Source organism: Palaemon carinicauda, chromosome 23, assembly GCF_036898095.1.
Source record: "Palaemon carinicauda isolate YSFRI2023 chromosome 23, ASM3689809v2, whole genome shotgun sequence".
Classification (NCBI taxonomy): domain Eukaryota; kingdom Metazoa; phylum Arthropoda; class Malacostraca; order Decapoda; family Palaemonidae; genus Palaemon; species Palaemon carinicauda.
This window is the reverse complement of record NC_090747.1, coordinates 99414205-99441724: the sequence shown is the minus strand read 5'-3', so window position 1 is coordinate 99441724 and position 27520 is coordinate 99414205. Positions and strand designations below refer to the sequence as shown.

General features: G+C 36.1%; 1 protein-coding gene across 2 annotated transcripts in view; it reads right to left on the bottom strand.

The window, feature by feature from the left end:
• Positions 1–665: 665 nt before the first annotated feature.
• Positions 666–27520, bottom strand: part of Kap-alpha3 (karyopherin alpha3) — a 53287-nt gene continuing 26432 nt past the window's right edge. For both annotated transcript variants that reach the window (XM_068347303.1, XM_068347302.1), the window contains exons 4-11: positions 26059–26237; positions 23347–23573; positions 22153–22278; positions 16325–16459; positions 15321–15497; positions 12915–13077; positions 11226–11317; positions 666–8924 (exon numbers count right to left, since the gene is read on the bottom strand). In XM_068347303.1, coding sequence (XP_068203404.1) covers positions 8832–8924; positions 11226–11317; positions 12915–13077; positions 15321–15497; positions 16325–16459; positions 22153–22278; positions 23347–23573; positions 26059–26237 — 1192 coding nt within the window. In that variant the 3' untranslated portion in view covers positions 666–8831. The remainder of the gene's footprint in view (positions 8925–11225; positions 11318–12914; positions 13078–15320; positions 15498–16324; positions 16460–22152; positions 22279–23346; positions 23574–26058; positions 26238–27520) is intronic.

Sequence of the window (27520 nt, the reverse complement as noted above, 5' to 3'; positions counted from 1 at the left end):
ATCATTTAATACAGTAAGCAAAATAACTTCTCCAATACAGTAACTTTATATTTATTCCATATCGGGACTATTTGTTGAATTTTGTAGCTGGAAATCACAGGAATGGGACTCGCGTTAGGCCTACCCTAATGCCAAAATTTAATAAAATTAAACTTATAAACAGGTTCTTGGGAATCTATTGAGTTTGTAAGTTGAGGCCCTTTTGTACTGTAAACTGAAATGGTTCACATCTAGTAAAGCACTACTTACATTCGTTCCTTCAAGAACGCCTTGCCTATAGAAAGACACGGGCTCTTGCACTGGTCAGCCCGTAAAGAGAGAAGTTTCCTCTCTATCTCTCTCTACCTACATTGGATCAAATTCTGATATGCACTGGGCAGCCCGTAAAGAGAGAAGTTTTCTCTCTATCTCTCTCAACCTACATTGGATAAAATTTTGATATGCACAGGCCAGCCCATAAAGAGAGAAGCTTTCTTTCTATCTCTCTCAACCTACATTGGATCAAATTTTGATATGGATTTTCAGTTGTCGAAAAAAGAAAGACAGGCTCTTGTACTGGCCAGCCCGTAAAGAGAGAAGCTTTCTCTCTATCTCTCTTTACCTACATTGGATTAAATTTTGATACGGATTTACAGTCGTCGAAAAAAGGAAAAGCAAACACATCATAAAATTCATCTCCTTCATTTAACTGGCTGATAATACGCCAATGTATGCTCATATAATACATTCACCCTAAGGAGAGAAGTAGGGAGCAAACGATGATATTCCGCACTGCTGGAAGCCCTCTGAGATATATGGTTTAACTTTCTCTTTATTGACATCACAATTACCATCCATTTACTTACTCTCAGAGAACTTTTTAGTTTTTTTTTTTTTAACAGAATCACGTGTGACATGTCTTTGGCGAATCAGCTGATTTCTATCTAATGCATAAGAGATAAGATTCAAATAAAAATTAAAAAAACACATCCCTTCTCGTGCATTAGATCCCTTAAACACCAAGGATACCGGGAATAATATAAAATATAAAACATTTTAAATGACCTATACTGTAGTTCTTCCTATTCTTAAAAAAATACTGAATCACATTCTGAAAAATTCTTAAACTATTTTACAGATCCACAAAAAATATTTCTATAAAAGTAGTCAATAAACACATTTTTTTTTTTCGTCAAACATAAAAAAGCAGTTTTGTAAGTCTGTCAGCTGATGCACTGGTCATGTCCCATCTAATTCTCTAGTATCGCGGCCGAAAATCGGCCCAGTGTGGGGGAGTCTTGACTTACATGGTCTCTCGCTATAACAAAGGCGGGGAGATTTTTTTTATTATTTTACACATTTTCTTTTTGAACGCAGTCTACCCCAAGTATAACCATTGGTATCTAAAATAAATGGAAAGTTACCATTTCCTATCTCTTGAAGACAACAGATAAAAAATTTCCTACACGCCGCCGTCTTCGGTTGTAAAGAATCTGCCCATTGTAGGGAGAGAGACCACATACTCAGCTTTAGCATTACAACCCTAGTGTGGACTGCTTCCAAATACGCTACTATTATTATCTTCGACAGCCTCCACTCGAATATGTAATGCGATGGCCTACAAGAACACAAGTTTTATCATTATACATATACTTTATCTGAGGCACATGAACAGGCTAAACAAGGCAGGTAAAGCTCATTATATGCTTATTGAATCACAGCTTGGAGTCAAAGTAGTCATTATAGTCCTTTGTGATAGACTATAAATCCACTGGATTGTGTACAATACCCTATCCCAGTAAATATATATATATTATTTATATATGTATATCATTTTGTTGTACTTCCCCAGTGAGGTTAAATACCGAGCTTAGCCTGAAATCCTGAAGCACCAAGAAAGAGAAAAAAACAGGTGGCAACTTCACCCTTGGACACGTGACTGCAAAATATCATTATTTTTTAAGTCTAATGTTCTTGCAAAACCCTTATAAAGACATCCCCACAAATGTGTGTATGTGTGAGCGTACAGCGAGATACTCGGGGGAGAGAAGCAAGTTCCTGGGAGAGACATTAGGCTTAGTGGCCGCTTTTTTTTTTTTTATATACCCTTAAAACCAATCTACCCATATATTACATTTTAAGTATTATTGCACTAATCAGATTAATAATGGTTACCTATTTAATGCACAGACGTAACACCAAGAGTTGTGATAATAAATATGAAACTAATGAAAAACTGTTTTGTATCGTAAGAAATTCGACCGACTCACCGTGTATTTTTAAATTTCAAAAGCTCCCATAAAATAATTCATAATCTTAACTAAATTTCTTTTTCGGGCACTTATAAATCCATAGATCTTTTTTAAATCTCTTGCATGCAATCATTTTCTTTTTGACAATTTTAAAATTACTAGGTCCTCTCAGTCACAACATTTACCCTTCTCATTCGAGAGCTTTTAGTACGCAATTTTTCTCGCGGTACAGTACTGTACTCAAACTTGCACAAAAATATCTTCATTAGGAATATCTATACAGTATAATAATTAATTACCTCATGATAGCAAAACAAAGTCCTAGCTCTCTGTGGTACGACACAACTCGTTCCAGATGGTACGCAATGACTTCCACACTCTTGTGAATCACCTAAACAGAAGCACCTTTATGATTCGTTACAAAAATCATTCATACATAAGCTATTTATATGCAGTGTTGCCAAATGGCGGAATTGTGGGGGTAATGACGGAATAAAAGGTCTACAGAGAGATCTCCGTTTCAATTTCCAATTTCTGTTTCTGTCTGGAGTGGAAAATATTTCCGCATGTTTATCAAGGTTGAAAAACTATTCTTTTGGTATATGAATCTGTTTTATATATATATGAAGCCTATGCTTTTATATCTGTTGATCTGTATTGTATTTTAAACTAAAATAAAGGTATAGAAATTGTGGGTACATTTGGTTAATTTGCCGGATGTTTTGATAATTTTCGGTACTACTGCGTTTAAAGGCCAATATCCTTACAAGGTGGAATTCATATGCAGAACTATAGTCAATTTTTTTAGTGAGGCAGATTTGCACAGACTAGCAGCGGTGCCCTTTTAGCTCTGAAAAGTTTCCTGATACTTTTCCGAGCTAAAAGGGCACCCCTGCGAGTCGGTGCAACTCTGCCTCGTTAAAACAAATTGAGTATAGTGGCAACACTGCTTATACGTCAAGCAAAGTCACAGTATCATTCACACTGGCAAATCCTCCGGAAATGTAACATCTCGAGAAATTTTGGACCAGCCAAACATCGCAGTCATTACATTAATCTCGTTCATTTCCAAATACACTTGCCAAAATGGTTGTGGGTCTGTATCACCGGGATTTCAAATCGTAAATAAAAATCTCCAAGTTTAGTATGGTAAACTATGGAGATTAGTCTAAAAAAATTAAAATGCATAATCTATTTACATACATTTAAATACTCAATATTCATTTCCATTCATTCTATTTTGCATTGAGATAATACCTGTGCCACCTAGATCTTTAAATCTATAATTAGTAGCTCATTACAAAGGCGGTGACCAAATAGCTATGATTAAAAACTTTAAGATGAATTACAATCTAAAGCAAATTGGGTATTTATTCTTAAGTGCAAGTTTCTTTTTATTTAAAACTATTCCTCATCTATTTCTCACCAAATAAAAACCGGGAAGCTCGAAAAGTGAAATTTTGGGTTAGAATTTCATTAAGTTGTGTGATTGAAGTTACGATATCTTTTATTGTATCCATTTCATCAATGAATAGTGTTCTCGTGACGGCCATATCATTATATCTTCTTCGAAGGGCAGCAGGTGCAAGAATCCAACAAGACACTAAAGACAACCGTGACTGAAGCTATGCCACTTTTATCTATTTAAATCCCAAAATGCAGTAAGTTATTCTAAAATACAAGTGCTTAATCAGCTACTTATATAACTTTTCCACGCTTCTTAACATTACGACTGAATAATGATATAAAGCTATAACAATTAAAAACAGTTTTTATATCATCAATGATTTATACCTAAAGTAATTGTATTCATTATAATCATCAAATGACAAGTTTCTCTTTATGTTCTGACCAAAATGTCGGAAATATGGCAACGTATGTTTTTGCCAAAGTTATCAATGCAGACTATTACTCGTCGACATCTCTTCAACCAGCCACCTCCGACCTCACCTTAACAGCGAATACAGAAAACTACATTACTGTAATTGGAAGGCCAGGTGAAAGTTTATTCGACTGATCGTTACTAGAAAATCTTCTAAACTCATCCTTTCTCATCAAGCGATTCACTAACTCGACACTTGGCTTATTGCACCTGCTAAGTCCCTTATAGGCCATATTAAATAAAAACCTAAAGTTCAATGGTGTTCTTAATATAAGGCAATAAATGGTAACCATTATCAAAGAGTATAACAAACTAGAAAATTTCTCGAATGATGGCGCAGAAAAATGCAGAGCACATCCGACCACAATTCTTCTTCTTCGCAGCCTTTTCAAACACTACTGCTTTCCCAGAACTTACCTTGAACACCAAATATCTTACCGACACTAAGGCTTTCATGTCCTAAAATAATTGATACAATGCCAATCCTTAATAGCAAAGTTAATTTCCTTCCTAAGGTAGCCAATTTTGACTTTACTTACAACTAGCAAATTCCATGGTGATATTCCAAGGTTTTTTTTTTTTATTAAACAGCGTATGAGAATCTTCACGTAAGGCTGACGAGGGGCGTCGTAGCATCAAATCTCAACGTCGCTTCGCTATCAATTCATGGTTTTATGAGAACGTACAGTGCGTGCGGAGATCTGTCTACGATCTTCCCCAACACTGTACGAGAAACTGAAATCACGTTAACAAACCTTATATCTATACAGTACATAGATATATATAAAAAAATCAAATTATCTTATTTTTTCTGCTTTCTTTTGAGATCTGAGTCTTGATACCCTTACTATGAATCATTCTAGGACACATTTAAAACACAAAAGAGGTACTGCCACTCAGCGACAATGTACCACTGGAATACTTGAGCCACCACTGATTGAACAGCATATTTTTTTTGTTTTTCATCTTCATTATCTGTGGTCTTTGGACATGAGTGTATTTATACAAAATGTTTTACCCTACAATTTAGACATTTGGTAATACCTCTTGATAAAAAATATTTCTAACACAAAGAAAAGGTTGAGACGCTGGAAAGCCCTGAAATATATTTAGCATGCTTTTACAACCTAAAATTAAGAATTAGGGTAAATAGCTTCATAAACATTCATAACTATGACATTTTTTTTTAGCAATACAAGCTTCATCATATATATATTAATATAAGACACAGCCATGGGGTGCGATATGAGCATTTCCAACCTTTTCTTGGCTCAAGGCAGGAGAGGAGGGTAGGAGAGAACCCAAGGACAAACAATGGCACTTCCGTCAATAGAAGAAAATGGTTCTTCACTTTGGAAAATCAAAACAAAGTGAAGAACTCTCTTAAGATACAGCAAAAATGGAGAACAACTGTGATTTCTTTTCAGCTTACGACTAATGAATGCAACGATACCAGCGATGTATTTCACACGGCCAAAAATTTCGACAAAGCTTAAAAGCGAGACTCAGAATTGGGAATTGGAATGGAGAAGCACGATTGGTGCGTCCGACGCAAAGTTCCTGGAAACTCTTTTTAGCTCGTCATCCGCACGCTATGTACAGTAACAATCCGACGGGGTAAAACCTTTTGAACGGAGTCCAAGGCTGGTATCACAGTGTGAGATTTGGTGCCAACAGTTGTGCTGTTGACCATCGGTGAGATTACTTCTCAAAAGAGGGCATGAACACAGACTCTCTCCAGTCTAACTAATATGACAACTTTCTACCTGAATGATTTACAAGTGAATACATGAAAATGATAGCTTCCAACTCTAACAGTATAGTTCAGAGGATAATGCATGAATGGAGAGACCCGTTCAAGATGAGCTTTCAATTCCTCTTCTGGTACGAAAAACCTCAGAGAAGAGCAACAGAACAGACTTGACAAGGAATGCAACACAGGCCTGCTAACCCTGGAATCTTGAAAAGGCAAAGTACTAGAGATTAATATTTAAGCAAATAAGGACGCCAGTTACCCGATCGTACGCCTAAGCACTAAACCGGGGAACGAGAAGCAAAGCACGTAAATTATCAGACCACCGATATACGCTAACCAACAAAACGTGACTAAATAGTAAGCGATCTGCAATGACAGTATGACAGGAGTTTTTCATAAGGCAGTTTGTAGAACAGTTTAAGATTTACAGTATAACACCAATACATCATTCCTTATCCAAGGATGACCAAAGCACTCAACTCCTTTCAAAGCTGACCGGCAGCCCTTGAAATGAAAAGAGAATTCTAATCATAGTGAGGACAAATGAAAGAAGAAACTATCATAAAAGTACGAGCTATGGCCATCGTAACTCGTACGCGACAGCGAAGTCCTACCCATGTTACTGCGACCATTATTCCCAAGGGGGAAAAAAATGTCAAGATTAGTAAGTAACGAAAGAAATTACCTTTAAAAATCGGCCATGATTAAATGCCACATAACAAAAATTGTTCTCAATTCGCAATCAATTCCTAGCATCATTATGAATAGCATTTCTCTTATGCCAGAAGTGCCCAGTGTTACCAAGGAACATATATATGTATATATATATAGTATATATAATAGAATTAACGCAGTACGTAGGAGAAGGCTGTCTTTTGTCGAGAATAATGGACTACATATACATATACAACGATCATATAAATAAAGTATTTCCTGAGGAGATTTCACAATTCCCAATTAATTTGTATTGCAACTATTTTGAAACCTAAAATTAGCCCTAATAAATTAGTCTGCTGTGTCAGACGCCTTTCTCCTACTTACAACATACGTACAACTGTGCGGGACAGTCGAAGAAATGGAAGAAAACATATTCCAAAAAGAGACGTTATCGTAAATCGTACTAATAATATACGTAAAGAACAGCTGAATTGATAAAAATACAGAGGGAAAGGAAAAGTTAAATGAAAAACTTAGCAAATACCATTTTTTCCTCAGCTGTGCTTTAGCTCGGCAAAAAAAGGACACGTTGCAGTGAACACAAAGATGCTTCAAAACATAGTGCAACTTCTATTTAAAAATAACATTGAAAGTACTATTTAAACTGATATATATATTAGATGATGGAATATACACTATCTATACAAAAAAAATATGAAGCAAAATAACTCAGGAGAAAGTAGAAGTTTCGTACTAGTGTTTCGAGCAATGTGCTAAATTTTGTGCCACTATTATCTCAGAATTGATATACTTTGCCCTTCCAGTTGGTAAGTGAATAAAAAAAATAATAAAAAATATCAAAATTACTAATTTCATAAGAAATTAAAACTAATCTATATTAACAATAACATCAATCATAATAATGATTTTCGTGGAAGTGACATATTGGAAATCTAATGAATACCAACAATGAACAAACCAAAGATATTAAATACGGATTTCTCCATCTCGTACACAAATCAACTCCTGCGGCAACTCCTTGAAATTCAAACGAGGAAGGACGTAACTTCCAATGCTATAATCGAGTTGACAGACAAATCCGGTTTAATTTTCATAAATTGAAAAAACACCAAACATGTGTCCCCAAGAAAAATCATGTGTGTACACAGCCTATCTGTGTAAACTAACACATCTTGCCTAAAGACAGCATTTACAATAATGGAAGAAATCCCATATAAATTTTGAGAAAATAAAAAATTAAAACTGTAAAACACTCTTACCTAGTGTTAATGAGCATAAACGGGAAACTGCAACATGTCCAACATATTTGAAAAAAAAAAAATACAAATAAATCTAAGCTGGAATTCACAAGAACTTCTCTTTCTTGTGAGGTTTATTGTCAAGCGACACAAAAACCTTCTAAAAAGCACTTGCACCCAACTAGCCTCCAGTCTTCATAGCTACCACCGATCTATTAAGATAAAAGTTCGACTAGACCATCAATACTGTGCTTCTGGTGGTCTTTCGTGGAATTATTTCTTGTTTTTACGACAGTGAGAGATTTCGCCTGCTTCGTTTCAACGTCAACAGCGTGTTAAACATACCTCCACTTCAGTTCAACAATACCCAACCAACATCATGTAAGTCAACACAATCTGACCATACTGGACTGCCTCTGTTAGAACTGCTGTTAAGCACAGTCGATCTCAGAATATGTTAGTATACCCTCTATGGAAACGGTAATGAAAGGCCCTCTGTTCCATGCTACGTTAACAGTTGTACCGAGCTTTTTGATCGTTGGCGGAGGTCCTCCAATCAGACGGGAAGGGCCCACGTTTAACCAGCATTTTTTGATCTTCAAAAATTTCACCATTTAAAAGTTCGCCGATGCCACTGTTAAATGCAGTAACACTTGCTTCACGACAAACGGAAGAAAATTCCTCACGAATTTTCTCGAGCGAAGCAGTCCTGTTGAATACATAACTTGGTTTCACATCCTCTCCTATGATGTGTGATTCCTTTTTTTTTTTGTCCTTCCAATGCCTTCATGTAAAAACTCAATGGATCAACACTTCAGTTATTCTTTTTTTTAAAAAGACAAGGACTTAAAAAACATTTTATCAACAGTCAAATATTGATAACAACTTTAAACCATTGTGAATAAATGAGTTATTATGTGACAGGGCTTCCCAAACAAAAACAATGTACCCCTCTTAAGCAGTAGATCACATTGTTGTAATACCCAATGCATAATCACTTATTGATTCAATCACATAATAATAATATGCCTAAATACCAAGAGTCACTAGAAACGAAAACCTCCCTCACTAGTACTGTTATTGTCAAAAGCGTACTCCGTCTCTGTGGCCTCCGGAACCAGGTTGGGATCTTCTGCATCCTGTGGGAGAAAGAGGTTATGTAGTTCAAATGTGGTGAGGTATTTACGAACACTTTACTAATTGTAATAGAACAATATAGAAGAGTACAATTTTACACTTTCAACACTCGTCTTCATCAGCCATTGCTAGCCCACTGCAGAACAAAGGACTCAAGACATGTCCTTCCACTTGCGTCTGTACATGGTCTTTCTATGACAGTCCACGCCCGTAAACCTAAGTTCGTCAATCCTTTGCCTTCTCTTCTTTCCCCTTCTTCTTTTGCAATCTCTATGGATCCATTTTGTTATTCTTATTGCCCATCTATTACCTGTCACTCTCATTATATGTCCTGCCCATATCCATTTCTCTTTTGTAAATATTGTTAGAATTTACTGTCCTATATAAGAGGGCACTTGCCATAATTCAAATGAAATTGCTTAAACATGGGGAACAATGATGAAATTTAACCTCGTGTCTGTCAATTACAACTTATTAACTTCTACATTCATATTTGAAATATTTTACAATGTACAAAAATTTTAAGTGATAAAACCCTTTAAACAAAATCTCAATCATTATCAAGTACAGTTCTTTACTTATATTTTCATATAAACAGATTGTGTGAAGTACAGAGATAATCGGAAATAGAGTAATAGACGGAAAGCTCGGCTTAAGCGTTAAATAACCCTGTAAAATATATAATTTAATCGTTATAAGTCAGAAGTTTGATTACTTGTGGTGTTGGGATGGTAGAAAATGGGTCACATGAAACTTTAAAAAGTAGCTACTGGGTAGGAATCACGTTACTGCTTGAAACTAAGAGAACCTTGCTAAAAGCTGCATAACTTCATTAAAGCAATAGAACGAAGAGATAGACACAAGTAAGTTCCCAAAGGGATACAAGCTCAATAATAATGTAAAAAACATAGAGGATACCTATTCGTAACAATTACGCAAAGGTAACACACAGTTCAACTAGAGGGGCCCTCAGTAGAGCGCAGACCTGCGCCACGGCAGCTTATGTCTCAACCTTGACATGTATAAATTGGAGTGGATTTCCATACACTCAAATATGAACCAAGTTTGAAGTCTCTCTAACAACGATGTCCTAACTTATGGCTGATTACGTGAATTGGAATATTGCTTGACCGGGACCTTGATGTTTGACCTTAAACTTCCAAAATTTAATAATTTCCAGCTTTTTACATAACAGTTAATCCCTGCAAGTTTCATTACTCTACAATTAAAATTGAGGTCAGGAAGCTGTTCAAAAAGAAATATAAGCACACACACAAACAAACACAGGGTAAAACATAACCTCATTCCAACTTCGTTGGCAGAGGTAAAAACGGAACTCAAGCCTGTACATACAGCTTGAAAAAGATTATCTGTTGGAATGTGCATGTGGATTCAGCATTATGAAGCTTCATCTGTGGTGGATAAAGTGGGAGGGTGGGCTGTGCCACCCTAGCAGTACCAGCCGAACTCAGGTGAGTCCCTTGTCAGGCTGGGAGGAACAGAGAGAGGAGACGTCCCCTTTTTTGTTTCATTTGTTTGATGTTGGCTACCCCCTAAAATTGGGGGAAGTGCCTTGGTATATGTAAGTATGAGCATTGTCCGTAATAATAACACATTTAAAATGACAATCAAATTTTCATTCTGCCATATGACGGGTCTAAAGGACCTTTCCTCAGTTGTAGGAAGACTGAAATATTCGAAAAGCAGAAACAAGGGCAATGCATGGAAGTTAGAGGGGATAATGCGGAGAATCTAAGCAATGCTTTGAAGATTCTGGGTGCTGCATAAGGCTTACATTTGCTTGAGGGTACACTCGGCACACTATTCTCTTTTATTTCTCTTCTTCTTATTTTTTAAAGTTTTTATAGTTTATATACGAAAGATCTATTTCGATGTTGTTACTGTTCTTAAAATATTTAATTTTAATTATTTATTACTTCTCTTGCAGTTTACTTACTTCCCTGTTTCTTTTCTTCACTGGGCTATTTTTCCCCGTTGGAGCCCTTGGGCTTATAGCAACCTGTTTTTTCAACTAGGGTTGTAGCTTAGCTAGTAATAATAATTATAATATCAATACTGAAAATGGCATTCCTGAATGGTACTGAGAAAGAAAACAAATTGTGAAAAACATACTTCTGAATTCTATAAAAAAAAGAACAGGATAACTAATTTAGAAAGACTAATTATTTCTCTCCTTCATTACATGATGTTGAAAAACTAGTATGATTCAAGCACTAATAAAAGTATTATTTTTACCAATAGAGTAATGAAAAAAAGTCTAGCGACACAGAAAGTCTACTTACATCCTCCGAGAAGTATCTTTCAATTATGCTGTACGCTAACTTGTATATTTCAACGTTTTCGTGATTCTGCAGAAACTCTATCTTGTCGAGACCTGGAAATATACGAAAACAGTGAACTTATTGCTGAAGGAAAATAATCCGGCATAAAGGGAACGTACTTAATTATTAAAGCAAATAACTGACACTGCATCCCAAGATCTAATATAAAGCAATGAACAATAAATATTTGTATAGTAATAGTTAAGAATATTATTTGTAAAGTAATGAACAATAAATATTTGTACAGTAATAGTTAAGAATATTATTTGTAAAGCAATGAACAATAAATATTTGTACAGTAATAGTTAAGAATATGATTTGTAAAGCAATGAACAATAAATATTTGTACAGTAATAGTTAAGAATATGATTTGTAAAGCAATGAACAATAAATATTTGTACAGTAATAGTTAAGAATATGATTTGTAAAGCAATGAACAATAAATATTTGTACAGTAATAGTTAAGAATATGATTTGTAAAGCAATGAACAATAAATATTTGTACAGTAATAGTTAAGAATATTATTTGTAAAGCAATGAACAATAAATATTTGTACAGTAATAGTTAAGAATATGATTTTTAAAGCAATGAACAATAAATATTTGTACAGAAATAGTTAAGGATATGTTTTGTAAAGCAGATGAGCAGTAAGAGTTGATGACATTCAGTGCAGAGGTACAACTAGGTAAAACTCTGCAACATCACTATGAGCTAAGAGTTAAACATCTGGCGGACTGCCAATGCTATGGCCAGTGTCCCTCCTAAGTTAGGGCAATTTTAAATGAACCAAGATGGAATTAAAGTAGAGGGAACGGATGTACATTAGAAGACTACGGGTCGCAGGGTTACTGTCAAGACTCGAGTAATGCATAGGATGGATCATGTTAGGTACATACACAGCACTGCAGTACTCCCTAACAGGAGGCTATACAAGTTAGTGCAGCGCAAACATGAGGAATGGCAAAGTAAATGATAGAAATTTTTACAAGGTTTGAGTTTAGTATATTAAGGTTTATTGGTGAAGTATGGGGGGAATTAAACAAGGAATTAGTGGAGATGTTATATCTACAAGATTGAGGTGGTCTGAACATTAGAGGAGAGATGATGATGAACAGGTAGTCAGCATAACAGTGACTATGCAAGTGGAGGGACAAGGGCCTGTAAGAACAACCCAGAATGGGAGTTAAGTTACATATAGAGTGCAGAAGAGAATGGTGAGATCTCATTTCACGCCTAAAAATTACAACTGAAAAGTTTTATCTGATCAAAAATTTATTTATTTGGGGCAGTTAGTAATTTCAGAGCTAAGAAGATAAAAATACTGAGGGAGTATCACTGCTTGAAAGACTGTAAAATGATGAAATAAAAAGGGCAGGCATAATGAAGATTACAGGTGATAAGATAGTGACGACTGAACTGGTGTGGGCATGTGTTAAGGAAGGATAATAGAGAAGGTGAAGAGGGCATGGGAGGAACCTGTTAGGAGGAGGCAAATGATTAAATGGCAAGATAAGATGATGGATGATATGGAGAGAAGAGATTTGGTGGAAGAGGATGCCTTTCATAGAAGGCATTGGAGAGGGCGCAACAGGCAATCAACCCTTTAATGTAGGGATAACGACGGGAAACAAGAAGAATCTCAGTCTTACCTCCACATTCTTCAATCATATTTGCCACCATTTCGACATCGTCTCCCGCTCGATTCAGTATATTAGATATACCGTCTAGCACCACCTGAATTACTTGCGTGTCCTTGCATGTCAACAAGTTACAAAATGGTTGAATAACACCTTCGCTAACTAGATACGATACCTGAAAAGAAGGATATGTTAAATCATTTTGACATTTTCCGATTAAGAGATTCATTCTTTCCCTATGTTATATTCCAGTCAGTCCCTATACCAGTGTTTCCCAACCCTGGGGTAAATTACCCCAGTGGGGTAATGGACCCATATTTTTGGGGTAATCAAGATGTTCTGAAATAGAGTTATTCACATTCTCATAATTATTGCCATAATTCATACACAAAATCTGCAGTAATTATTTTATAGGAAAACTCAATAATTTTAACATTGCTGGTTCATTTTGATATCCATTAAAATGTAAAAGTTTGCATTTGTTTTGGATCCTCGACTATAAGCAGCCAATAGCGGGCTACATGATCCATACAGTTCATCAGGTGGCTGCAAAAAAACATCCGATGTTACCGGGTATATGTTCAATGGGGTAATTGATTAGTTGGAAATAAAATTTTGGGGTAATCATTTAAAAAAGGTTGGGAAACACTGCCCTATATAGTACATACTGTACATAATATTTATAGTAACTAAAAGGAATGAAACTTTTTACTCTCTAATATCCAATTGGCAGTGAAAGGCAATTAAAGAAATAGAAGCAAAATTGCCATCATTTTAAAACTATTCAAAATGCTACCTACAAAATAAAATATAAACTTCACTAAGAGCCAATTAAGTTAGCCAAAAAATATGATCTCGATAACACTAATGCTGTAATAACTGCCAGTAGTGGTGCAGGAAAACATGGAGTCGTCAACTAAAAGAAAGAAGTGTTAGATCTTCCTCTCAAGTCAATAAACTGTGCTTAACCCTTTTACCCCCCATGGACGTACTGGTACGTTTCACGAAACTCATCCCTTTACCCCCATGGACGTACTGGTACGTTTCACAAAACTCATCCGTTTACCCCCATGGACGTACTGGTACGTTTCACAAAACTCATCCCTTTACCCCCAATGGACGTACTGTACTGGTACGTTTCACAAAACTCATCCCTTTACCTCCATAGACGTACTGGTACGTCCTCACAAAAAACATCTATTTACATTTTTTTTTTTGCATATTTTTGATAACTTTATGAGAAACTTCGGGCATTTTCCAAAAGGATGAGACCAACCTGACCTCTCTATGACGAAAATTAAGGCTGTTAGAGCAATTTAAAAAATATATATTGCAAAATGTGCTTGATAAAAAAAAAAAAACGCTTGGGGGTTAAGGGTTGGAAAGTTCCAAATAGCCAGGGGGTAAAAGGGATAATATAGGATTCCTTCTACTGCCATTATAGCAACTGCAATAAAATACAATATGAAGAGAGAAGAAGACACTCCTAGTAAAATATATGTTTTTAAAGAATACGAAAATTACTTCAAATTATATAAACAATCTACTAAATCCTACTTTTAATACATGAAGCATCACAGCTTAGGAGCCAAGAACTTCTAGCTATTTTCTTTTCAAAAGTGAATTTGCAATCAAGAATCCCTCCTAGGATTTTAAATTAGTTATGTGTGATTAAATGAATAACTGATAATGGAAAGGTCTTGGGAGTAAAAAAGTATCAAATAATTAAAACCTACTAAATCATATATCAAAATTGAGTCTTGTGAAGGTTTAACTTCATCCCAGAAATATAACCCATATATTTTACTTCTTCTAAATAAGAGAATTAGCAGCCACAGGCTCATACTAAGAAAATGAGATTGATACATATTTTTATTATTACTTGCTAAGCTACAATCCTAGTAAGAAAAGCAGGATGCTATAAGCACAAGGGCTTAAATAAAGAAAATAGCCCAGTGAGAAAAGAAAATAAAGATATAGAATAGCGTGTGTGTGATTTTACCATGCAGCAAGCGAACTCTAACCAAAGACACTGGAAGACCACAGTAAGAGGCTATGGCACTACCCAAGACTAGAGAGGTGCTGCTTACCATAACTAAAGCGTTTTTTCTAGCCTTAACAAGTAGAAAGTGGCCGTTAAACAATTACAATGCAGTAGTTAACACCTTGTGCAAAGAAGCATTGATTGGTAATCTATGTTGTCAGGTGTAAGAGGATAGAGGAGAATGTGGAAATAAAAAGGCTAGATTATTCCGTGTGTGTAGGCAAAGGAAAAATGAGCCAGAGAGAGGGATCCAATGCAGTACTGGCTGGCCAGCCAAAGGACCAAATAACTCTAGCGGTAGTACCTCAACGGGTGGCTGGTGCAGTGGCAAACTAATCACCTATTGTTACAAAATAAAGGACAGTGCATCTTACCTGCTGTTTGCTTCCAGATATTGTGAGATTACTTATTGCCCACGCTGCTTCCTTCTGCGTCTGGAACTCCCCTTCCTGGAGTTGCCTTATGATCATAGGAATAAGGCCAGCATCAATCACGGCTTGAACTTGCTGCTTGTTCCCAGCTGTTATGTTGCTTAAGAACCATACGGCTTCCTTTAAAATGATGGAGACAAAATATGTTAATGAACACAATTTTGCTAAAATATTAAAGAGTTCAATATTAAAAAAATATCACAAATAAAGCTTTTTAGAGGAATCAAAATAATATTAATAGGCACAAAGTTGTACCCGATTTAGATGGACTTATAAAGTACTTATGGAATCGATATGGAGACAATGCCGAGAGTATGAAAAAGGGAATGTACTGATGACAAGTTCTTACAGAGAAAAAATAAGACGTTAAAATTTCTGAAATGCAATGGATATACAGTAATGTCTAGTCCTGACCTAGCTTTAAACATGAAAAAAAGTTTCCTGTTCAAAAGTAATCTCCAATCAACCCTTTTACCCCCAAAGGACGTACTGGTATGTTTCACAAAACTCATCCCTTTACCCCCATGGACATACCGGTACGTCTTTGCAAAAAACTGCTATTTACATTTTGTTCTGCATATTTTTTATAATTTTTGGGGAAACTTCAGGCATTTTCCAAGAGAATGAGACTAACCTGGCTTCTCTAAGATGAAAATTAAGACTGTTAGAGCAATTTAAAAAAAAATATACTGCAAAAAGTGCTTGAAAAAAAATAACCCCTGGGGGTTAAAGGTTGGAAAGTTCCAAATAGCCTGGGGGTAAAAGGGTTAACTGATCCCAGCCATAATATAATCGCTGCAGTCCTCATTACTTTTGGTTAAGGACCAATGACTTGAAATGTGTCAACAAATTTACTTAAACATTTCGTAGCGTAAACAACAAATGAATAACGATAGAAACAAACTGAAACCTGCGTAAGGAAGCTAAATAAATTCTGCAAGTCTTACCTTGTTAATTTTCTCTTTTTGGTGCGTCAGGAGGGCCGGAAAGTGAAAGAGCGCACCGCAGTTCAGGACCACTTGCGTTTGGTCGTCCGTGCCGGTGACTATGTTCCCCACTGCTCTTAATGCTGCCGTTTGAACCTGGAAATTAACGGAGGTCTTAGGAATAACAACCGAGTCCCTATATATTTGAACCAGAAAATTAATGGCAGTCTTAGGAATAACAACTGAGTCTCTATATATTTGAACCCGAAAATTAATGGAGCTCTTCGGAATAAAAACCGAGTCCCTATACATTTGAACCTGAAAATTAATGGAGGTCTCGGGAATAACAACCGAGTCCCTATATATTTGAACCTGAAAATTAATGGAGCTCTTAGGAATAACAACCGAGTCCCTATATATTTGAACCTGAAAATTAATGGAGCTCTTAGGAATAACAACCGAGTCCCTATATATTTGAACCTGAAAATTAATGGAGGTCTTAGGAATAACAACCGAGTCCCTATATATTTGAACCTGAAAATTAATGGAGCTCTTAGGAATAACAACCGAATACCTATATATTTGAACCTGAAAATTAATGGAGCTCTAAGGAATAACAACTAAATCCCTATAAAGACTCGAAAAACAGATTGAAATCTTACAAATCCTGAAAATCAATGGAGGTCAGACAAAATTGACTTTACAGGTTTCAACTTACAAAATGAATATGTTCCAGGAAACTGTTTGTAAATCTAATTTTCTTAAATTATGGCCAAGTGCAGGCCTAACCTGAATTCAATGCTTGATTTCCAGCAACTAAAGTCAATAAAAGTCAGGATTCATATGAAATTGATCTCACGTATTACAAATGTCATTTTTCTCACTGTATTAAATGATATAACATAGCTTTATTATAGTAATTCTTTATATTATCTTTTTAATTCTCGCATGGATTTGTAAGTAGGGAATTTCTGTAATAGGAAAATGAACGTACATAAATCACTTTCTCCAGAAAAAGCAGAGTTACGGACTGAACTCTATTTATCCATTAAACACCTATTAGGGCTTAACTCTGTAACCACCAAGAGAAGAAACTTTCCTTCGCATGCGATGAGCATCAAAGATTTTTCATATCTACAAGCAACTTTACAATATTGCTGTCTACATTTGGTTATAAAATTAAGCACCAGAAGTGACTAAAATCATAACCTTCCTAAATCAGAATTTTCTTAATCATAGAAACGCATACAATACCCATTTTGTATTTCCCAAAATGTTCCACACAAAATTTTTCAAGACCAATGACTACCAGGCTTGCAGTGGACGTTTATACACGTGCGCAAAAAAAACCATGAAATCCGGTTTCATTCTTCGTTTATATTAAACCTTTGACAAAGGAGAATTTGTTCAAGACTTTGTTTTGTAATATGTGCAACTATTTGTTTGAGAAAAATTAAACTAAACTATAACATTAAAATTGAAAGACGAAAAGGGAAAAAATTTTGAAAAGATGTAATCCTTCAAAATGCTCTACAGTTTGCAGAGCAAGCTGCTCTTAAAAGGTTTATAGGCCGCTCATGAATGGTAGGGTAAAGGGACAGAGACAAGGGGCAAGCACTATAAAATCCTAGAGACTGACCATATATGCATTATGATCAGCACACAAGCTCCCTCTCCACACAAGCTAGGACCAGGGAGGGTCAGGTAATGGCTGTTACTGACTGCTAAGACCTATAGATTCCCCCAAACCTACATCCTAAGGTCACAAGGATGGTGAGGTTGCTATCTTTCAATTTTGAACGGGTCTGGAACCCCAGTCCGGCATATTGCCAAGCAGGGAAATTTCCAATATGCTTACACAAATAAAGGATATAAATGTACACAAGGGAACCTAGACAACTCGCACATACAGTATGCATGTACTTCCCTATTGAAAATATCTTTGGGAAATTTTTTTACTAGGGTATCTCATGATGAAATTAATTAATTGGCCATTTAAAAGTAACTGGTTTGTGAAATTAACAATCTTCCCCAACCCAGATTTCAGTGCCTCACAAAAAACAAGAAAATTCAACCTTAACCATTTTACCCCCAATGGACGTACTGGTACGTTTCACAAAACTCATCGCTTTACCCCAATGAACGTACGGGTACGTCCTTGCAAAATCTGCTATTTACATTTTTTTTGCATATTTTTGATATCTTTATGAGAAATTTCAGGCATTTTTCAAAAGAATGAGACCAACCTGACCTCTCTATGACGAAAATTAAGGGTGTTAGAGCAATTTAAAAAAATATATTGCAAAATGTGCTTAAAAAAAATAACCCCTGGGGGTTAAGGGTTGGAAATTTCCAAATAGCCTGGGGGTAAAAGGGTTAGCAATCTTCCGCAACCCAGAAAATAAGAAATTTCAACCTTAATACATGTAAAATGCAGCATATTCCAATAAAAATAGGACTTTGAATGATTTAATTCCTATGCTTAACAAATTGGTTTGGAAAATTAATTACAAAATTCTTTTCAAACGCTAAATTGTCCAAATTGAAGTTTCATAACTCTACCAGTCTTTGCAATCCTTTAAGGGCCTCTCACCAGAGAAAATTATCCAAAACAATAAACTATTCATGAACATGAATTATGTACGAGTACTGTATAATTGATGACCTTCATAATCTGCATATCATAGGGAAAATATTATCCCCATTCTCTGCTATATTATTATTTACTATTATTATTAGTAGCCGAGCTACAACCCTAGTTGGAAAAGCAAGATGCTATAAGCCCAAGGGCTCCAATAGGGAAAAATAGCCCAGTGAGGAAAGGAAATAAGGAAATTAACAAATGATGAGAATAAATTAACAATAAATCATTCTAAAAACAGTAACAACGTTAAAACAGATATGTCCTATATAAACTATTAACAACGTCAAAAACAGATATGTCACGTATATACTATAAAAAGACTCATGTCAGCCTGGTCAACGTAAGAACATTTGCTCCAACTTTGAACTTTTGAAGTTCTACTGATTCAACTACCCGATTAGGAAGATCATTCCACAACTTGGTAACAGCTGGAATAAAATATTTTAACAAATGAATTGTATGTGAGGCTCTTGTACATGTTTTCAAAAATACAGTAACATTCATTTTTGTCACTAAAATTTGCGGTCTTTATAAGCGTTGGAATACACTACCAACAGGTGTTTAAATGGACCAGACACAAGGCACATATCCAATGTGAAGTTTCCAGATGATTAATTCCCAAATATGAAAAAAATCATCTTTGTAATGATGTCAGCTGATGATGCAAATTAATAATACAAAAAGTCCCCAACTTACAAACCTAATACTGTAAGGTATGGTTTCAAGAAGCTGTTTGTATGTCAAACTGTTTATCAGTCAAATTATGTTAAATTTTAGCTTAGGGTAGGCTTTACTTAATTCGCATGCCTATGACTTTCAGCTGCAAAAGTCAGAAAATTGTAACTTTTCATACTGCAAATGTTGTCTTGCTTACTGCATTAAATATTGTTTTATTATAGTTTGTTGAGTGTAGTTGGAAAAGTGTATGGTAGAGTACTGATTAATAGGATTAAGGATAAAACAGAGAATGCAATCTTGGAAGTACAGTACAGGGTGGTTTTAGAAGAGGTAGGGGTTGTATGAATCAGATTTTTACAGTTAGGCAGATATGCGAGAAATATTTAGCAAAAGGTAAGGAGGTGTATGTTGCGTTTATGGATCTGGAGAAAGCGTATGATAGAGTTGATAGGAAAGCAATGTGGAATGTGATGAGGTTATATGGAGTTGGTGGAAGGTTGTTGCAAGCAGTGAAAAGTTTCTACAAAGGTAGTAAAGCATGTGTTAGGATAGGAAATGAAGTAAGCGATTGGTTTCTGGTGAGAGTGGGACTGAGACAGGGATGTGCGATGTCACCATGGTAGTTTAACTTGTATGTTGATGGAGTGGTGAGAGAGGAGAATACTCGAGTGCTTGGCGATTGAAACTGGTAGATGAGAATGACCATGAATGGGAGGTAAATTAGTTGTTTGCGGATGATACTGTACTGGTTGCAGACACAGAAGAGAAGCTTGGTCAATTAGTGACAGAATTTGGAAGGGTGTGTGAGAGAAGGAAGTTGAGAGTTAATGTGGGTAAGAGTAAGGTTATGAGATGTACGGGAAGGGAAGGTGGTGCGAGGATGAATGTCATGTTGAATGGAGAGTTACTTGAGGAGGTGGATCAGTTTAAGTACAGTACTTGGGGTCTGTTGTTGCAGCAAATGGTGGAGTGGAAGCAGATGTACATCAGGGAGTAAATGAAGGATGCAAAGTGTTGGGGGCAGTTAAGGGAGTAGTAAAAAATAGAGGGTTGGGCATGAATGCAAAGAGAGTTCTGTATGAGAAAGTGATTGTACCAACTGTGATGTATGAATCGGAGTTGTGGGGAATGAAAGTGACGGAGAGACAGAAATTGAATGTGTTTGAGATGAAGAGTCTAAGGAGTATGGCTGGTGTATCTCGAGTAGGGTTAGGAACAAAGTGGTGAGGGTAAGAACGGGTGTAAGAAATGAGTTAGCAGTTCGAGAGGATATGAGGATATGTGTTGAGGTGGTTTGGCCATGTTGAGAGAATGGAAAATGACTGTCTGCTAAAGAAGATGATAAATGCAAGAGTTGATGGGAGAAGTACAAGAGGAAGGCCAAGGTTTGGGTGGATGGATGGAGTGAAGGAAGCTCTGGGTGATAGGAGGATAGATGTGAGAGAGGCAAGAGAGCGTGCTAGAAATAGGAATGAATGGTGAGCGATTGTGACGCAGTTCCGGTAGGCCCTGCTGCTTTCTCCGATGCCTTGGATGACCGCGGAGGTAGCAGTAGGGGATTCAGCGTTATGAAGCTTCATCTGTGGTGGATAATGTGGGAGGGTGGGCTGTGGCACCCTAGCAGTACCAGCCGAACTCGGTTGAGTCCCTTGTCAGGGTGGGAGGAACATAGAGAGTAGACGTCCCCTTTTTTGTTTCATTTGTTTGATGTCGGCCACCCCCCAAAATTGGGGGAAAAGCCTTGGTATATGTATGTATGTATATCAATATGAACTTTTGATACAATATCTGAGAATTATGATTTCAGATGGATTAGTGTTTATATTACCGAATGTTTGCAAGTTGAGGGACTTCTGTACATGTAATTATAATAGCTATGTACACCCAAACATTACCAGACACTAAATTTCAAACAAATGTATTTATGTTTCTAAGTTGAAGGCCTTCTGTATATATAATTATGACTACTCCATGTACACTCGAACATTACCAGACACTAAATTTCAAACAAATGGATTGTGTTTAAGTTGAAGGCCTTCTGTATATATAATCATAATGGCTCCATGTACACTACAACATTACCAGACACTAAATTTCAAACAAATGGACTTGTGTTTAAGTTGAAGGCCTTCTGTATATATTATCATAATGGCTCCATGTACACTACAACATTACCAGACACTAAATTTCAAACAAATGGATTTGTGTTTAAGTTGAAGGCCTTCTGTATATATAAACATAATGGCTCTATGTACACTCAAACATTTCCAGACACTAAATTTCAAACAAATAGATTTGTGTTTAAGTTGAAGGCCTTCTGTATATATAAACATAATGGCTCTATGTACACTCAAACATTTCCAGACACTAAATTTCAAACAAATAGATTTGTGTTTAAGTTGAAGGCCTTCTGTATATATAATAATAATGGCTCTATGTACACTCAAACATCACCAGACACTAAATTTCAAACAAATTATAAAATGAATCAAGACATTGTCATCTAAAACCAAGCAAAATGACCTACCTTGACTTCCTTATGGGACAACAAGGGTATCAACTTTGGAACAACTCCACTGTCTATAACTAATTGAATATTAGCATTCCCACCATCTGTCAAGTAACTTAACGCCCACACTGTGTCCACCAATATCTGGAACATAAAGAATTAAGAGCATCATTTCCATTTACTTCACAGTACTATTATTTCAAAGCATATCAAGGATTTAAAACTTCAGAATGATAATAGCTTCGTCCTAGGAGCTTTATATTTTCTATATTATACAACAATCTTTCTCACCAACAAAAAAAATTATCATATAAACTTTCCCTGTTATCAAACCTACAATGGTGACTTAAAAAAACAAATAAAAAGCAATAACACCGACAGTGCTTGGTACAACTTAACAGATAAATTAGGGATTTGAACCCAGCTAAAAAAAATGAAAAATTCTACAAAAGTGCACCATCAAACCCTTCCCTCATACACAGATATAATCTCAGGCAACACCAGAGTGGGGAATAATGGTTAAAATGAACCGTAAGTGATGCAATCTTATAATGCTGAAGGTATTTCTGTGGTATCCATTTAGCACAAATTATTTTCTTACCACCTTAAATATTTTATCGATGGTTTTCCCTTACTAGTTCTTTGCTCTATTACCTCAATTAAATTTATAAAATCGATGTGGGCTACCAGGGAGAACTTGAGTTCATTAGTCAGGCTAAATTTTATTCAATAATAATCATATATGTTCAAAGGCGCTTTCAATGTTGGTTAAATACGCGATTAAATTCATTAACGATGTCTCATTGAACATATGAAAGAGGACAGACGAAAGATCACGTCTTGTCTAGAAATCCTAGACACCAGAAGATGAGGTAAGAGTTACACGCAATAAACCTGGGTCTTCAAATGTTTAAATATAACAAGAACTCAACCATGCCATACCAAGAACAATCTCTCCCGCAATGACACATCCCGGTACAGAAATGGGTACAAAAAACTATAAAAACTCAATAATTCCGATATGGGCTAGATAATATGGTACTATACAATAGCAATACCGCCAAACTCGTCAGGCTGGGAGGACCCGAGAGAGAAAGGGTCCCCTTTGGTTCCTTTGTTTGATGTTGGCTAACCCCCAAAATTGGGGGAAAGTGCCTTGGTAAATAGATAGACAATAGCAAATAAATTTCAACTAAAACCTTTAGTACTCACGGCTGTATCTTGGTGATGTATTAGTATGTTTAGTGCGGGCAAGATTTCTTTTATGGTCGACTGAGGTGGAGGAGGCTCCTTGTTACGACACAGGTTCACGATGACCCACGTGACGTTCCTTAAAAATCCTATTGGTATTTCTGGCGTGATGAAGCTAAGGAGGGGTTGGACGACGCCCAGCGAGATGACATAATCCCTCAGTTGAGGTCCATCACCAATTATATTACCTGAATTAAAAGACCAGTGTTAGATCAGGCAAATATAATTCTTGTTATACAGTGTAAACGAAAATATAATCAACAACAAAATGCTTAATGAAAAAGATCTATCAACATAAGGCATTTTATGTCAAATACAACAAATTTAGAAGTAATTTGTAATTTTCTCAATGATACAAACTTTGAGATCTTTATAGGAAATATACTTCCTATAAAGAGTGAAAGGGCTTGTAGCATGTGTCGGAACAAATAATTAACCCTTTTACCCCCAAAAGGACGTACTGGTACATTTCACAAAACCCATCCCTTTAACCCCATGGACGTACCGGTACGTCCTTGCAAAAAAATGCTATAAAAAATTTTTTTTTCATATTTTTTATAATTTTTAAGAAAATTCAGGCATTTTCCAAGAGAATGAGACCAACATGACCTCTCTATGACAAAAATTAAGGCTGTTAGAGCAATTTTAAAAAAATATACTGCAAAATGTGCTGGGAAAAAAATAACCGCCTGGGGGTTAAGGGTTGGAAATTTCCAAATAGCCTGGGGGTAAAAGGGTTAAAAGCTAAAATTTAATACAAATATCAATCAATATATTAAGCATATATTTTACTCTTTCTCTTACGTTAGTTCATGAAAACCACATATTGCCTTATTTCCGTACATCACGCACACTGCTACTGATAAAAAACCAGAGGCATTTGTTCATTCACTCCTTCATACAGGACCTTGTCCTTAGAGCACTTTAGTGTTGCTCTTCCTGTAACTTGAAAACTTGTATCTTCTTTAGTTCCTAATCTTTTTAGTAAAAGAATGTTTTCATCTCTAAACTTTATTGATAGTGTAATATTGTAATTATTTGGGGCCTGGTGCCTTGCTATTAGTGTTACTCTAAATATTTCTGGTTTATGTTTATTTTTGGTGATTTTCAAATACTTTTGTATCGAGTTCTTTTATTAGGTAATTTTCCTCATTGATAAGTAAAGTTTCACTTTGCCATAGATTTATCCATGACATGACAAAATTCTGTTTAAGCTAGTTTGGCAGTTTTATCTTCTTCCTATGCTAACTGTAAACAGTTACCTTTATTTCCCTTCCATGATAAGTGTAAAACATGATTCTATTCTAACCTTAAAATTTTCCAGAAGATTTGGGCTTACACTACATCTATACCCTGATTTATACACAACTGTAAATTTCACATGAACTGTACTGCTTGCCTTAACCAATGTAGGAGTCGCATGTTTATCATTGTTTATCTGCTATGATACTTACAATGCCTTAGCTTACTGTACTTTCAAAAGTGATGGCACGGCACATGCCTCTAACTCAGTCATGTCATGTGTATAGATTCTAGTGTAGGGGGAATGATTTGAAGTTCTGCCTTTGACCCTGTTAATCACGAACCACTTGTTTTCAAACTTGATTACATAGGAGTAAGTGGGTCTTTTCTTAGCATTGATATTGAATCTTCAAGTAATAGATTGTAAAGAGATGTGACTAAAATTGGAGCATGTTGCAAATTATGGGGCATGAAGTTGAATCCAAGCAAAACTCAGAGTACGACTGTAAATGGGTCATACCATGGCTCCTTGACATTCAGATCTTTTCACTAAAAATGTTTCTAACTATGTACAACTTACTTCAAATTCTAGATGGGATTCTTGACTGCAAATATATTAGAGAAATACACATCATATCAGACATGTTAACCCTTTAACCCCCAGCCTATTTGGAAATTTCTAACCCTTAACCCCCAGGGGGTTATTTTTTTCCAGCACATTTTGCAGTATATTTTTTTAAAATTGCTCTAACAGCCTTATTTTTGTCATAGAGAGGTCAGGTTGGTCTCATTCTCTTGGAAAATGCCTGATTTTTTTCAAAATAATATCAAAAATATGAAAAAAATAATTTTTATAGCATTTTTTTGCAAGGACGTACCGGTACGTCCATGGGGGTAAAGGGATGGCTTTTGTGAAACGTACCAGTACGTCCTTTGGGGGTAAAAGCGTTAATGAAAATGATAAAATACACTCACCAATCATATGAAAATCCGACTTATCAAATAAGAGGCGGCTATAGTAAAGCCTACATTGACCATGTCTGACTGCGGTGGCCTATGTGGCAACGTCCCTGACTGGAGATCACCAGACTGGGGTTCGAGTCCCGCTCAAACTCATTAGTTCCTTTGGTCGCTCCAACCTACCATCCTTGTGAGCTAAGGATGGGGGGTTTGGGGGAGACTATATGTCTGCCTACTGAATCATCAGCAGCCATTGCTTGACCATTTTGGTCGTAGCTTGGATGGAAAGGGGGGCTTGAACGATGATCATAAGTAATACGGTCAGTCTCTACGGCATTGTCCTGCTTGATAGGGCAATGTCACTGTCCCTTGCATCTGCCATTCATAAGCGACCTTTAAACCATCCAGTCTGGGAAGTTCTTTAACCTTCAATTTACCGTAACATCATTAAGAACATATATACTAACTTACCTAAAGCCCAAACAGCTTGCTCACAAACATTTTGGCTTGAAGACTGCAGTAGTTTCAAAAACAGGGGCACCGCTCCAGCGTGGACGACTGCCTGTGTTTGCCTAGATGTTCCGGACGCTATATTTGTTAAAGCCCACGCTGCCTCAAATTGAAGCGACGGACTGCCAGGTTCAGTACCACTGGAATAACGTTAAAAGGTTAGTGTAAGGAGAGAAATTTAGTAAGAGAACATGCTTGACCATTTTTGCACGTTATTACAAGACTGTACAACTGACAACTGGCCTAACATTCTTAAAAGGTCAGTGTTTGAAAAGCAATTTAGTGAGACAAATATCATTAATTGTTTCTGAATAAATCATGACAAGACTGTACAATTGTTTTCACAAACTGTTTTTGGATGTCATTAAAAGACTGTATGTTATGGAATTTAAAATGGATTTTGACGTACGAAAAATCTATTTTTGGGTGAGATAGCCATGTCATCCTGATGGAAGTTCCTTCTGGCAACTTCTACAGTACAATATTTCTGCAATTGATTTTACAAGAAAATTACCGTCAGTTATCACGGGGTTCCAACACCCGGAAACGACTATCCAAAGATATCGTATATAATCAGGTACATTTATAGAAGAATGAATTAGATTGTTTCCAAAAATTTCAGCTTCTTTCAACTATATTAAGGGAGCAAAAAGCAACTACAGAACTATCAATGAGCTTAACATCGTTAAAGGTCAGTGCTTGAAAAGAAATTTAGTGAGAACTTCCATGAATTGTTTTTGCATAAATCATTTCAAAACTGTTAATTGACCTAACTCTTCCTCTCAGGCTTTTTCTATCATTTTTGATAAACATTCGAATGTCAAAATGACCACAAAAACTGTCAACTGCTTTTTCTTATGTCACGAGAATTACTACAGCTCAAACTTCCATTCATTGATGTTGAAACCTGTACAGTAATTTAAAGTTATAACTTCCTTGGGTGAGCAGACTATGAAGGTGGAACATTTTTTCACTCAAATGACCTACCTTAAAATTTTCTGACTGACAGTATAAAACAAGCATTTAATCGCTACAAATCCTTTTCAAATATTCAAAGAGGTTAAAATATTGGAAGTTTTTCATACATACATACATACATACATATACCAAGGCACTTCCCCCAGTTTTGGGGGGTAGCCGACATCAACAAATGAAACAAAACAAAAAAGGGGACCTCTACTCTCTACGTTCCTCCCAGCCTAACGGACTCAACTGAGTTCAGCTGGTACTGCTAGGGTGCCACAGCCCACCCTCCCACATTATCCACCAGTATTTCATGTAAATATGAAATAAAATCACTAGTAAGTCTGCAAATATTAACAGGAAGTGAAGGGGGAGAGGGCAGCTTAAGTAAATAAAATGCCATACAAAATTCATGTTTGGCTCATGAACTCGGCTTGACGTTTCGTTTGCATGTTCAAAA